Source organism: Oncorhynchus tshawytscha, unplaced genomic scaffold (genome assembly GCF_018296145.1).
Source record: "Oncorhynchus tshawytscha isolate Ot180627B unplaced genomic scaffold, Otsh_v2.0 Un_contig_1824_pilon_pilon, whole genome shotgun sequence".
Taxonomy (NCBI): domain Eukaryota; kingdom Metazoa; phylum Chordata; class Actinopteri; order Salmoniformes; family Salmonidae; genus Oncorhynchus; species Oncorhynchus tshawytscha.
In genome coordinates this window covers 418,166-433,679 of record NW_024609829.1, presented here as the reverse complement: position 1 = coordinate 433,679, position 15,514 = coordinate 418,166, and the positions used below count along the sequence as shown (strand labels likewise).

At 42.1% G+C, this 15,514-nt stretch overlaps 1 protein-coding gene across 1 annotated transcript; it reads right to left on the bottom strand.

Annotated features, from left to right (window-relative positions):
- Positions 1-1,979: 1,979 nt before the first annotated feature.
- On the bottom strand, positions 1,980-6,560 carry LOC112262211 (E3 ubiquitin-protein ligase TRIM35-like). Its single transcript, XM_024437914.2, has 5 exons — positions 6,291-6,560; positions 4,092-4,319; positions 3,984-4,006; positions 3,779-3,897; positions 1,980-3,559 (listed from the first exon to the last, which is right to left on the bottom strand). The coding sequence occupies exons 1-5, from the start codon at positions 6,558-6,560 to the stop codon at positions 3,174-3,176; spliced, it is 1,026 nt and encodes a 341-aa protein (XP_024293682.1). The 3' UTR covers positions 1,980-3,173.
- Between the last annotated feature and the right edge of the window lie 8,954 nt (positions 6,561-15,514).

Sequence of the window (15,514 nt, the reverse complement as noted above, 5' to 3'; positions counted from 1 at the left end):
TGACGAGAGGCCCATGGGTCCTGGTAAAACAAATAGTGCACTGTCTTTGACGAGAGGCCCATGGGTCCTGGTAAAACAAATAGTGCACTGTCTTTGACGAGAGGCCCATGGGTCCTGGTAAAACAAATAGTGCACTGTCTTTGACGAGAGGCCCATGGGTCCTGGTAAAACAAATAGTGCACTGTCTTTGACGAGAGGCCCATGGGACCTGGTAAAACAAATAGTGCACTGTCTTTGACGAGAGGCCCATGGGTCCTGGTAAAACAAATAGTGCACTGTCTTTGACGAGAGGCCCATGGGTCCTGGTAAAACAAATAGTGCACTGTCTTTGACGAGAGGCCCATGGGTCCTGGTAAAACAAATAGTGCACTGTCTTTGACGAGAGGCCCATGGGTCCTGGTAAAACAAATAGTGCACTGTCTTTGACCATTTCAGACACAAATACTGACTCATGCTGATTGTAACATCCTGCTAGGTCAGAGGTCACACTGTTACTATGGATACCTAATGTACAGTATGTCAAGGTTGCTCATCAAGATGGTTGAATTAACAGGTCAATTTGATAATCAGGTCGTTGTGAATTTTCTTTATTAAACACAAACTGGGTGACAATAGAGAGAATATAACAGAGTAATTATGATTTTATTCACCTCAGGATCATTTTATATTTATTATGCAAACTACAGACAGAGCATTATCACTTTGAGATCCTACTTCCCACATAAAACAGTAGCGTTAATTAGTGTTAATTTTCTAAATTGTGAATTTAATCTAATAAAGTGCAGCTTTCAGGAAAGTTAAATTGGTGAAGATGCATGCTATTATGTAAAAATAAATAATCCCCAAATTACTAACCTTAGCTCGAGAAACCAATTTTCCTACTGGCGGGAAAGGAGACCTAGCCTGAGTACCAGTATCTTTAGCTAACATTCCACTCCTTGTCATTGCCAAAGAGACTGGCTTTTCAGCAATCTTATCCTTTAATATGCAGCCGGATTTAGGGCATAGTTGTTGATTGGAAACAACATACATATTTTCCATGACAATGTTATAGAACATGGGGTGCACACAACATTTGGTTATATATGGAATTTCAAGAACAACAACAAACAATACTGTTACGACCTGCTGTGGTCATTCTCTTGTGAGATGGCAGTGTCAATGCAAGACCAATACTGTATGGTTTTACCGTGCTTCTACATCTGCATTGCTTGCTGTTAGGGGTTTTAGGCTGGGTTTCTGTACAGCACTTTGATATATCAGCTGTTGTAAGAAGGGATTTATAAATACATTTGATTGATTGGATTGATTGAAGATGTTGTTCAAAGTGGCTAGAGAGCTACTCTGTAATGAGAGAGAGAAATAATGATACAGAAAATATTAGCCTACAAGATTCAAAGTTTGCTTCAGTTGCAACCCATCAAAGGGGCAATCTGCAGGTGCTACATACATTTTGTTCACTTATGAATTAATTAAATGTGCCCATTGATTCTTGAAGAATATAACTTATAAATGCCTCATGAGCTTAGTTCAGCTGTACTCATTAATGGAGCAGTAGTGGAACAGGTTGAGAGCTTCAAGTTCCTTGGTGTCCACATCACCAACAAACTATCATGGTCCAAAACACACCAAGACAGTCATGAAGAGGGCAGGACAAAGCCTATTCCCCCCCAGGAGACTGGAAAGATTTGGCATGGGTCCTCAAAGTTCTACAGCTGCACCAGTTCTTATTCTTATTGTTAACTGCATTGTTAGTTAGGGGCTCGTAAGTAAACATTTCACTGTCTACTACACCTGTTGTGTTCGGCGCATGTGACTAATACAATTTGATTTGAAATATTGATATAATAACCATCATATCGAAGTAAACTTGGAGTCACGCAATGATATGGTGTGTGGTCCTCCCACTATGACTCTGGAAACCATGCAGTTTATTAGGCTACATCATAAGTTATGATGAACTTCACAGGGTGGTTAAAGAGCACGGTGATGAGCTTGATGCTCCTTTCCAATAAATATCCAGGGTCTTATTCTGATGACATGATGATCGATGCTTGACTGCTGTTGACAAATAAAAAAATATTCTCGCTCTTATTAATAATATTCTCATCATGTAAACTAGCCTTCTCCCACAGTCTACCTTCACAGCCTACCTCCACAGTCTACCTCCACAGCCTACCTTCACAGTCTACCTCCACAGTCTACCTCCATAGCCTTCTCCCACAGCCTACCTTCACAGCCTACCTCCACAGTCTACCTCCACAGCCTACCTCCACAGCCTACCTTCACAGTCTACCCCACACAGCCTACCTTCACAGCCTACCTCCACAGCCTACCTTCACAGCCTACCTCCACAGCCTACCTTCACAGTCTACCCCACACAGCCTACCCCACACTGTACCTGCGATTTGATTTCATTTGAGCTGTTGGCTAGAGTGCACATGCATTCTGTGTGCACTACGTCATCACACACTGATTTTTATCCGAAACAAGTCCGTTTGGTGGAACACACCACTGGTGGGAAAAGGCACATATTTTCTTTCTGCAGATTTTAGGATAATTGCATGAACATCTGTCAGCAATTGGATGGAAACCTAGTTACTTACATCGAGTCCTGCGACCCCCAGCACATAAGACAAAATCAACAGTACAAAACCAAAGATCTGTTTTATGTTTTGATCTTGTGTTATCGTGCTATAAACTTTTATACTAAGATGTGCAATTCCCCCCAATTCGATGTGGTCAAAACGGCAGCTTGTGTTGTTAGTTGTTAGAAACACATGCTGTCCACATTATGGAAGGTAGTTTAATATACATTCATTAGATATAGCAAAATAATGAAATATCTTAGTTTAGGATGATAGTAAATTAAGCAAATTCCCAGATTTTTACAATAATCACATATATTTGTTACTGGTTTAACCATTTAGAGAGTTTTTTTTTTCTTATGCGCAATTTAACCAGGAGCTTAAGAAAGAGTTCCCATAAAGACTGTGTAGAAGCCCATTCATTCGCCCTCCCTACTCTAGTTGTGCTGTTCCACTGTTACGGAGGTTTTCACTGGTAAGACTCTTAGTGAATGTGAGAAAGTAGACCAATTCAAGTAAAATAATGGAAAGACTCTTTCAGTGAAAGTGTGTGTTGATGTGTGTAGGTGTGTGTTGTTATCAGGGTCAGAGAATGACAGCTTTCCTCTGTCCCTGTTCAGTTGTACTCTGACCCTCTGAGGAGCTCTGTTTCTGTGTATAGGGTGGGGGACAAATATGGCTTGTATCCAGCATTACACCACTGTATTCCACACATTCTAACTCAGTCACCATGTCCTTCCCTGGAGACTCTGGGGCCACACCTACAGCAAAGAAGTTAATATCTCCAACCTCAATGTCCCAGCTGTGTGTCCCTGAGTTAAAGCCCTCTGAGCCCAGGACAAGGTCAGATTTATCAAACCTCTCTGGGTTGTCAGGTAACTTCTGTGTCACTCCAATGCATCTCATACTGGTCAGATCATCAGAGAGGAGGAGACCTGGGTGACCAGTGTTGGGTTCCAGAATCACAGGACCTAAAGAGATAGAATGGAAACATAGGACTAAAACGAAAAGGACTTCATATGATGTTTATTTTTTAATAACTACTTTTATGCTATGATTAACATTATACATTGCATATTTTCCAATAAAGTTATAAATGTGCATATCCATGACTGTCTAGTTCTGTTTGTTTCTTTGGTACAAATTTATAATCATCAATTTTATTTGTATAATCATAACACAAAACTCACTGTACTGAACAATGTCCTGCATCTTCTCCCAGACTCTGAACTTCAGGTTGCCCAGGTGTTTGGCCACATCTATCAGTGCTCCTGAGACCAGCTGTGGATCTGGCAGTGTGCACTGGGCTCTGGAAGAACATTGAAGTGCTGTTGTGAGGTTGGGTTCAGATTCAGAACCACGGAGAAGAGAGACACAGGAGAGAGATTTACTTACCTTTTCACCGTGGCTGTGTAGTTCTGCAGAAGGATAGAGGGTTGTCAATGTTATCAATCAATTTATCATACAATCATGTCTACAAAGGACAAATATGTTGGTTCCTACTTGTAGAAATGAGATGTCTTCAGCTCCCAGCTCCTCCTGTATGGCTCGGATTGTGTCTGAAAGGCATGATATCTCTTTACTCATCTCCTCAATCTTCTTCTTCATCCGATGACTCTTCTGCTCCTCTTCCTCCCTCATAGCAGCTATCCTGGCTGCCTCTTCCTCTCGTAGAAACTGGTGAAGCTTCTCAAACTCCTTAACTTGCTTTTCTGTAGTCTGGGCCTGGCTCTGGATACAGTGAGAGGAATACGTGGGTAACTGTCTATCCACACACTTGATGAATTAAATATATAGAAAATATTGCATGCTAGCAGCATTCAGTAGTCTTACTGGGTGTGTTCTGCTGTTCTATCACATGTTACTTTAACTATGTTAAAGATCTTTAGCTTCTCTTGTAAGGGTTGCAGTGTAGTCTTGAGTTCCTCCTGCAACAAAATAACACAGTAGTTAGCTCAACCACCCGCGGGGCACCCACTGATCCTGTGGAGGTTAATGTCAGGTGTGCATATTAACACATATTTCTGCATGACACTGATTAATTAATTGTTATCAATAGGCTACCTAGGAAATCAATAGCCTTCCAAGACAGGTGTTGTGCACCCCCGGTCTGTATCTGGATAGTGGGAGTACCAGGGCTACGTTTTACAACTTCGGATCAGGTGATCTATTTCGTAGATTCAAGTGGAATTTGTTTACTATTCTGACACTGATTTAGCTTGTTTATATTTCCACTTAAATCCACACAATAGGAAACTTACACAGCAGGCTGAACCACCACTGACTATAGGTACTAGATCATGTGGGTTTCATTTCTAACACACCCCGTTTGTAGATCAGTTTCTATTGGTCCTTTTATAAACTGGGTGGTTGGGGCCCTGAATGCTGATTGGCTGACATCCGTGGTATTTCAGACCGTATACCACGGGCATGACAAAAAATGTATTTTTACTGCTCTAATTATGTTGGTAACCAGTTTATAATAGCAATAAGGCACGTCAGTGGTTTGTGGTATATGGCTAATATACTACGGCTAAGGGCTGTATCCAGGCACTCTGTGTTGCGTCGTGCATAAGAATCTAATCAAAGTTTATTTGTCACGTGCGCCAAATACAACAGGTTTGTAGACCTTACAGTGAAATCGTGCGAAATAAAAAGGTATGTGTGTGTGTAGGTAAGTAAAGAAATAAAACAACAGTAAAAAGACATTTGAAAAAAGAGTAGCAAGCCTATATACAGACACCTGTTAGTCAGGCTTATTGAGGTAGTATGTACATGTAGGTATCATTAAAGTGACTGTGCATATATGATGAACAGATAGTAGCGTAAAAAGAGGGGTTGGCGGGTGGTGGGACATGATGCAGATAGCCCGGTTTGCCAATGTGCGGGAGCACTGGTTGGTCGGGACAATTTAGGTAGTATGTACATGAATGTGTAGTTAAAGTGACTGTCGATATATGATAAACAGAGAGTAGCAGCAGTGGAAAAGAGGGGTTGGGGGGGGCACACAATGCAAATAGTCCAGGTAACCATTTGATTACCTGTTCAGGAGTCTTATGGCTTGGGGGTAAAAACTGTTGAGAAGCCTTTTTGTCCTAGACTTGGTACTCCGGTACCGCTTGCCATGTGGTAGTAGTGAGAACAGTCTATGACTGGGGTCTTTGACAATTTTTAGGGCCTTCCTCTGACACCGCCTGGTGTAGGGGTCCTGGATGGCAGGCAGCTTTGCCCCCGTGATGTACTGGGCCGTACACACTACCCTCTGTAGTGCCTTGCGGTCGGAGGCCGAGCAATTTCCGTACCAGGCAGTGATACAACCGGTCAGGATGCTCTCGATGTTACGGCTGTAGAACCTTTTGAGGATCTGAGGACCCATGCCAAATCTTTTCAGTTTCCTGAGGGGGAATAGGCTTTGCCGTGCCCTCTTCACGACTGTCTTGGTGTGTTTGGACCAATCTAGTTTGTTGTTGATGTGGACACCAAGGGATTTGAAGCTCTCAACCTGATCAGCCCTTAGCCATGGTATATTGCCCATATACCACACCCCCTCGTGCCTTATTGCTTAAATAAATCCTCATATAGGTCCTTATAGGTCCATATATTAGTTCCTTATATATCCTCATATAGGTCCTTATATCCTCATCATATACAGTATACCCTCATTCTGAATGATTAGGTATGTCCTCACAGTTACTTTCTCACCTTATAATCCTGTACAGCTTCATCTATGGGACAGAAGGAGTGTTTTTTGTGTTTTCTGGAAGTCTGACACACAAAGCAGACAGGCTGTTTATCGTCCAGACAGAAGAACTTGAGTTTCTCGCTGTGCAGACTGCAGAGCAGCTCGGACCCTGCTGAAGCTCTCTGACACCTTTCCTCTAAGGCCTCACACAGGTTCTTTAAAACCAGAGGCTCGTTGCTCAGAGGCTCGTGTTTTGATGATCTGCATATAGGACATTCCTGAGTTTCCATTCCTTTCCAGCATTGCTGCAAACAGGATTTACAGAAGTTGTGGCTACACGACAGGAGCACAGGATCCAGGAAGATATCCATGCACACAGGACAAGAGAGATCCTCCTCTAGGAGAAACGATCTGGAAGCCATTTTTCTCTGTCTGTAATCGCTTCTGAGGTTATTACAAATCTACTTTCACTTTTATGTTGCACACTGTACCGAAGTCAGCAACATTCTAATGTTAGAGTTTAGATGAAAGCTTCGTTATGCTTCCCCTTTGCTATGGTCTCTTACCCGCTGTGATTATTATAGATCTTGTCTTCAGGTCTAAACAGGTAAATGAACAGCACGGCATGAATGTCAGTGTTGTACTGCACTGAACATTGAACATGTAACTACTTCCTGTGTTTCTGAAAAGCGTAGAGGGTGGAGCTATTGGAAAACTATTATCAGCTACCTTTGATTTATTTCAGAGAGAGAGATAACATGTAAGAGAGTGCAGGAGAGAGAGAGGGAGACAATTGTATAAGCCCACATACAAAGGTACAATATGTAGATTTTTTGCTCATTCAAATAGCTCTAAGACCCTAGTATGGCCTCTCAGGCCACAGCTGATATTACATTGGTTGGTTCCAAATTCGCTCTTTTGCAGGTATAACCATGTAATTTCTTCATCCTAGCCAAATTTCCTCATATGCTTGCACGTTTCTCCCCTATTTCAAAGTGTTTCGGTACTTCCCTTATGCACTACACTTTTCCACACGCTAACTTTTACTGTACCACAGATCAGTATAGTCTACCAGTCTAACTGTCTATCCTGCCCTCTATCCACCATTCAACACAATGATCCTACCTAGACTAGCCTACAACACAATGATCCTACCTAGACTAGCCTACAACACAATGATCCTACCTAGACTAGCCTACAACACAATGATCCTACCTAGACTAGCCTACAACACAATGATCCTACCTAGACTAGCCTACAACACAATGATCCTACCTAGACTAGCCTACAACACAACGATCCTACCTAGCCTACAACACAACGATCCTACCTAGACTAGCCTACAACACAATGATCCTACCTAGACTAGTCTACAACAAAACGATCCTACCTAGACTAGTCTACAACACAATGATCCTACCTAGACTAGTCTACAACACAATGATCCTACCTAGACTAGTCTACAACACAATGATCCTATCTAGACTACGACACAATGATCCTACCTAGCCTACGACACAATGATCCTACCTAGACTAGCCTACGACACAATGATCCTATCTAGACCACGACACAATGATCCTACCTAGACTACGACACAATGATCCTACCTAGACTAGCCTACAACACAATGATCCTACCTAGACTAGCCTACAACACAATGATACTACCTAGACTAGCCTACAACACAATGATCCTACCTAGACTAGCCTACAACACAATGATCCTACCTAGACTAGCCTACAACACAATGATCCTACCTAGACTAGACTACAACACAATGATCCTACCTAGACTACAACACAATGATCCTACCTAGACTACAACACAATGATCCTACCTAGACTACAACAACACAATACAATGATTAACTGCATATTTGTTTTCAAGTGAGTACAGAATTCTACTCTAGGCTGCAGTGAAAATGTCATGTGAATAACGGAGCAAAAGACCTGTGATAAATGATTTGAATGTTTCAGTCCATTTAGGTCAGTTGTGGGTCTACTCTCATCAGTTGTTAGGGTCTAGAAAGACACAGTAGCAGGCTAGTCTGGCTGTATTTTTTAAACTTCTGATACTGTGATATGCTGTCTGTTGCAGATCATCATTCTCCCAAGTCGTCCTATAATAATGTGGCCACATATGCTCCCGGGAAAAAAATGTTTTTTGACAACCCAGTAAAAGGTTGGTTTCATTTGAAAATATTTGCAACGGGGGCACAATTCTTTTCTATGACACCTCAATACCATGAATCATACTTTATATCTATCTAGCTAGTCATTTAGCGTTAATTGTAACTACGTTCCAGTGAGGCTGGATGGATGGGGGGAAGGAAGGTTGAAAGGAGGGGAGGGAGGCATGAAAAAAATGTAGATAGTGATGGAGGGAGATGGAAAGACAGAGTGGGGGGGGGTAGGAAGACAGAAAGACAAAAAGAAAAATACAGAAATAAAGAAATAGGAAATAAAGACCTGCACGCACGCACACACTCGTTCTTTGTCAAGTGTCTCTGCATATAGACAATCATCACCGTATTATACAAGCTCTCACGTTAATACTTCTCAGTCTGACATGGCGTACATTACCTACAGTACAACATAACTTCATTCTTCCATTACACTCAAGGGTCTCCCAGGACAACATGCAGATAAATGCCTAATTAGTTTGATCATTAGTAATATTAAATTAATTTATTTTCACTCAATGCACGATTTGTTGGCTAATGAGCGTCACTCACTTTGAAAATTCTCCAGTCACTGTTGTGCTATTAAAGATTATAGTGCAGTATTGGATTTAGTATTCTTTATTGGGCAAAAGCACTGTTTTGAATGACACAATGACACTGAAGTGAGGAAGAGACGGTGAGCAGAGTAGAGAGGTTTGAAGAGGGTGAATGGAGGAGAGGATAAGGGGAGCATAGAGGACAACACAGTTACTGTAGAGTGAGAGAGCAAACTATCCATGGCCAGGATCAAACCAATGTAACACTCACAAACACAAAAAAAGAAGATATATTTCAAGGAGATTTTCTCCACTTTTTTCCACTTGAAAATATGAAAATAAATCACTTACAGCAGATAAGAAAGATATCAGTCAGTATGGGTCTGTTTTTTTTCAATTTCTTCTGTCTCTAAACCCACAGGGGACACCTCAGGGACCAATTTACCCACAATGCAGTTCTGTGTGACCGCATTGCAGGCAGCGGTTAGACAACAGATTCAATTCCCTTGCTTAAGTAATTACCCCCCTACCAATAAACCCTCTCAATTAATTTGTCTTAATTGAACCCTCAATAATGGGAGTCTATACGGTCATTGCTGGCTGCAACCAACGACCATAAAAGACTATTGTCTGCATCAAACCACTCTCAGTCTCAGCCATCACCAAACATTTAGGATATTAGCCACTGAGGTAACTGAAAAAATTGCATCATTTTTTTTCTTCTTTCATATTGAAATGAAATGGAGTTGCAATCAGAAGTTGGGCAATGAGTGGAATGGTCATGGTGATTAGGTTGGATGGAGGGATATGGTGATTAGGTTGGATGGAGGGATATGGTGATTAGGTTGGATGGAGGGTCATGGTGATTAGGTTGGATGGAGGGATATGGTGATTAGGTTGGATGGAGGGATATGGTGATTAGGTTGGATGGAGGGACATGGTGATTAGGTTGGATGGAGGGACATGGTGATTAGGTTGGATGGAGGGATATGGTGATTAGGTTGGATGGAGGGATATGGTGATTAGGTTGGATGGAGGGACATGGTGATTAGGTTGGATGGAGGGACATGGTGATTAGGTTGGATGGAGGGACATGGTGATTAGGTTGGATGGAGGGACATGGTGATTAGGTGATGGAGGGATATATTAGGTTGGATGGAGGTATATGGTGATTAGGTTGGATGGAGGGATATGGTGATTAGGTTGGATGGAGGGATATGGTGATTAGGTTGGATGGAGGGATATTGATTAGGTTGGATGGAGGGACATGGTGATTAGGTTGGATGGAGGGACATGGTGATTAGGTTGGTGATGGAGGAGGGACATGGTGATTAGGTTGGATGGATGATTAGGTTGGATGGAGGGATATGGTGATTAGGTTGGATGGAGGTATATGGTTGGATGGAGGGATATGGTGATTAGGTTGGATGGAGGGATATGGATTAGGGATGGAGGGACATGGTGATTAGGTTGGATGGAGGAGACATGGTGATTAGGTTGGATGGAGGGACATGGTGATTAGGTTGGATGGAGGGACATGGTGATTAGGTTGGATGGATTAGGGAGGTACATGGTGATTAGGTTGGATGGAGGTACATGGTGATTAGGTTGGATGGAGGTACATGGTGATTAGGTTGGATGGAGGGACATGGTGATTAGGTTGGATGGAGGGATATGGTGATTAGGTTGGATGGAGGGATATGGTGATTAGGTTGGATGGAGGGATATGGTGATTAGGTTGGATGGAGGGATATGGCCTGAAGATAAAGGGATGGAAATAGGAGATGATGGAGAAAAGGGGAAGAGTGGTTGCCATCCAAACTGAGTGGTTGCCATCCAAACTGAGTGGTTGCCATCCAAACTGAGTGGTTGCTATCCAAACTGAGTGGTTGCCATCCAAACTGAGTGGTTGCCATCCAAACTGAGTGGTTGCCATCCAAACTGAGTGGTTGCCATCCAAACTGAGTGGTTGCCATCCAAACTTTACATATAGAGGATTAGGAACTGTATCTCTTCCACATAAGGACAGCATCTGTGTGCTGTTGTTCAATATGAGTTACCCTGAATATGAGTTACCCTGAATATGAGTTACCCTCAATATGAGTTACCCTGACACAATATAGAGTGCTTTTGAGACCATATCTATACACTCACTATATCACCTACAGCATACAATAAACACACACACACACACACTTTTTGAATCTTCCTTCACTGTGAGAAGATGAACATTCACCTCCAGACTCTCCAGGCTTCTGCCTCCAAAACACTAATCTTCTATTTGGACACAGCATGTTGGGCCTGCGTGACTTACTCTGACACACACACACACACTTTCTCGCTGGCACGCATACATACATAAGCTAGCTCACTTGCAGACACACACCCTTCTGTAATTGCAGTGGAACAAAGTAGCAAAGTAGCATTACACTGCCCGAATGAGATTGTGAAATCCTCCTTGAAATTATGCTGACTTAAAAACCTCTCCCCTCTCCTCTCCATTTCCATTTCAGAACGACAAATAGACTGCGGTTTGTATTTACTTCTCAGAGGTTAATCAAACCGTTGACCCGGTTACTTACCACCAATTACAAACCTGGTCTTCAAGGCCAACTCGCTATGCAATTCTCTATTGATCTGAAGGTGCATCAGTTGAGGTTGAATAGTTATTAAGAGGGAGAAAGTGGTTCTGCCTTCACTGCTATTGGGTCATGCGGCAGGGACAAAGAGAGCTAAAGAAAAACAGATTCACATAAGAAAGAACCAAGCCAAGCTATACTGGCCTGGTTACGCATCCGCCGTAGTTGCTGGAGCCGTACTGTGCTGAAAAACACACAACATTAAACCTTTCACCTGCGTGTTACCCACTGAGAGATATCATGCTATGGGTGAAGAAATAGTTACATTTGAGTCTGATTTGTAGCTGAGTTTTGAGTGATATTGAAATCTCCGTCTGGCACCCATGTGACTGTCCTTGCTCTCTGGACCGCCAAAGGAAAGATAAGGGTCATTCTTAAAATCAATCAACACCGCCCCTTTCTATGCCCAGCTTACACACACGCACGTCCCCTTCCGTGCTTCAGTCTGATTAGTGGCCGGAACAATTACGCTAATCATGGTTCTTAATGAAGCAGCTGATAAGGAGAGACCACATTGGTCATCTTAATCCAGGAGACCTTCGCCTACGCACAATATCAGCTGCCATCATCCCACAAGCGTGCACGGACGCAGACGGGCACACACACACAGGCATTGAGAGACAGAGAAGAGGTAAACAGAGAGAGAGGTAGAATGAGAAAGAGAGGTAGATGGCCTAAGTAGAAAGGAGACTAGATTCAAAACCCCTCAGTGCTGCTCACATCACAGCCTCTCCAACCAAGGTTCTGCCAGGAGGTCATGGATACCATCGGCTATCCAGAATGCTACAACAGCCATAACATTTACATTAAATTAGCCAGCTTCAAAGACACTGTCGGAGACTGTACACACAACATCTGTAAACACACACACACACAAATGTGAGAGACATTTCATGCGTCTGATCTCTAATCAATGACTCTAATATTTCTAAATTCCATTATTTTACGTTATAGATGTGTGCATTGTTAGATATTATTGCACTGTTGGAGCTAGGAACACAAGCATTTCGCTACACCAGCAATAACATCTGCTAAATAAGTGTATGTGAACAATAACATTTGATTTGACTTGAGGTAACTGTGGTAACTGATTTTGGGGTTATTTTGCAAGAAAGAGGGAGATGAACCCTTGAAGCACTGCAGCTACACAAAGCCACTTTAGGTCTATGTTATTCGAGTTTCACAGACCAACTTTCTATGCAGAAGTTCACTTTAGTTCAAACATTTTGAGTCACAAGCAGTACAGGAGAGGATAGAGACACCTCCATCGTCCACCTCCTTTGACGATAAGCACGAATCCGACCATCACCCCTGGTGAGACAAAACCGTGACTCGTCAGTGAAGAGCACTTTTTGCCAGTCCTGTCTGGTCCAGCGATGGTGGGTTTGTGCCCATAGGCAATATTGTTGCCGGTGATGTCTGGTGAGGACCTGCCTTACAACAGGCTTACAAGCCCTCAGTCCAGCCTCTCTCAGCCTATTGTGGACAGTCTGAGCACTGATGGAGGGATTGTGTGTTCCTGGTGTAACTCGGGCAGCTGTTTTTGCCAACAGGTTCCTGTCCCGCAGGTGTGAAGTTCGGACGTACCAATCCTGTGCAGGTGTTGTTACACGTGGTCTGGCACTGTGAGGACGATCAGCTGTCCATCCTGTCTCCCTGTAGCTCTGTCTTAGGCATCTCACAGTACGGATATTGCAATTTATTGCCCAGGCCACATCCGCAGTCCTCATGCCTCCTTGCAGCATGCCTAAGGCACGTTCACGCAGATGAGCAGGGACCCTGGGCATCTTTCTTTTGGTGTTTTTCAGAGTCAGTAGAAAGACTTCTTTAGTGTCTTAACTTTTCATAACTGTGACCTTAATTGCCTACAATCTGTAAGCTGTTAGTGTCTTAACGACTGCTCCACAGGTGCATGTTCATTAATTGTTTATGGTTCATTGAACAAGCATGGGAAACAGTGTTTAAACCCTTTACAATGAAGATCTGCGAAGTTATTTGGGTTTTTACGAAGACAGGATCCTGAAAAAGGGACGTTTCTTTTTTTTCTGAGTTTATGTTAAAGAAAGTAGAGCTACTTGTCCCAACACATGTTGTTTGCAGACCTGAAGAGACAAGCTTCCATCATTGCTTCCACAAGTTCCTTCAAATATGTTCCTTCAAATATGTCAACACTGAAAGGGAAAGAAAGAGCAAGAGGAGTTTTCTAAACATGTAGGAGATCATGATCCAAGAATTCTAAACTTTGCAAGATTATGGGGATCCCCTAATTGGTTATGGGAGTGTCTAGCACTTTCACACAAACATTTAATTTGAACTATGAGATGAATGACAGCAATAGTTTTCTCTGAAGATGAGAGCAAAATAATAGCCCTGTTCTGAGTCTGGTAGCATGGCTCCCTCTAGTGCAGTCCAGTGTAGATGCACTGCATCTTCTACTAACTAGTGGAACCAAATGCATTTGGAGAAAGGAGAACACAAGAAATTAAAGAAATACAATTGAGATTCACCCAGTCTGATTCTCAACCTTACATGTGCACTTGTTAACTCCCCCCCATGGAGTGAATTGACAGAGTTTCCACACCAATCTATTCCTTTAAAATGTGTAAAGGGGTGCATACCAGGGTTGAGCTCAATTCAAACCTTAGTGCTTAGAATAGCCCATTTGTTTTACTTGATCATTCATTTCAAGAGTTTATCCTGAAAATCAATTGTTACAACAATATTTTATATGCATGTAGGCCTATATAACGACATGTTTTATGTACAATATGTATATTTCTATACACTACACTTAATATGGAAGAGGCATTTGAATTTAATTGAATTTCACAATTCAATTAGATTTAATTTAATTCAAATTTCAATTCTGTTATGTTTACTACTTCAATTCAAATTCAAGAATATAATTGGAATTTCTGAGGCATTCTCAACTTAAAATTGAGTTGAGCCCAACCCTGGTGCTTACTTCACTATACGGCTATCACCAGCAAGTGTCGCCATATCACTGTAAACAAAAAATCCCTTCTGCTGTATAAACATAAGCAGCAGTTGTCCCATGCCCCCTTCCTTGTTTTGAAGCTATTTCTTTAGTTTGCATAGATCTCTTTATCACTGACCCATGCAGGTCAACTACCCAGTTGCATAAGATGCCAGCAGTCACACCATGTGGTTTACATTGAACCAGGAAGGAAGCACCAAAGACCTGCAGAACAGGGCCCTTGAAAATATGATCTTTTGGACTCTGACATATGTTTGCATTGATTAATTATAGGTGTGTTGTAAGGGAGGATCCTTCTTTTATAGGCCAGTTGACTCAGTCACAAGTAGGGTGCCCACTAGTTATAATAAATTATTAACTCCTGTGGTCATGGAATTGTGTTTTATGATTGACACAGAGAAATGGTGACAACAATGTTTTGTTGGCAGCCAGCTAGCACTGACTGACATTCATCAAATTAAACAGTATGGTAGAAGAGGAATGTGGTGGTCAAACACAACATTATACCTAAGATCAACAATGGGCAACATGTAGGCCTAGCCTATTGTAAACAAATCCATTGTAAGCCTAAATAGGATTGTGTGGCCTACCTACACAAAACCTTACATGTGTTTGACCTTACCATTATGGCCAGGGAGTCTGTCGGCCTTTCTTTCTTCAATGTTCTTCAACGTTGCACTTTTAAATATAATGTATTTCACATAAGAGAAACATTTAATTTCTTTCAAGTGACAGATAGCTAATCATGATATGACTGTTTTCGAAGACAAAAATCACGTTTCTTTCTGCAATGTTAATGCAGTGAAACTTTGCTCAAGATTTGCTACCGACCTTCCCCACCGGAAGGGGCGGGCACGAGGTTATCCCCTGGTTTCTTTTTGTTATC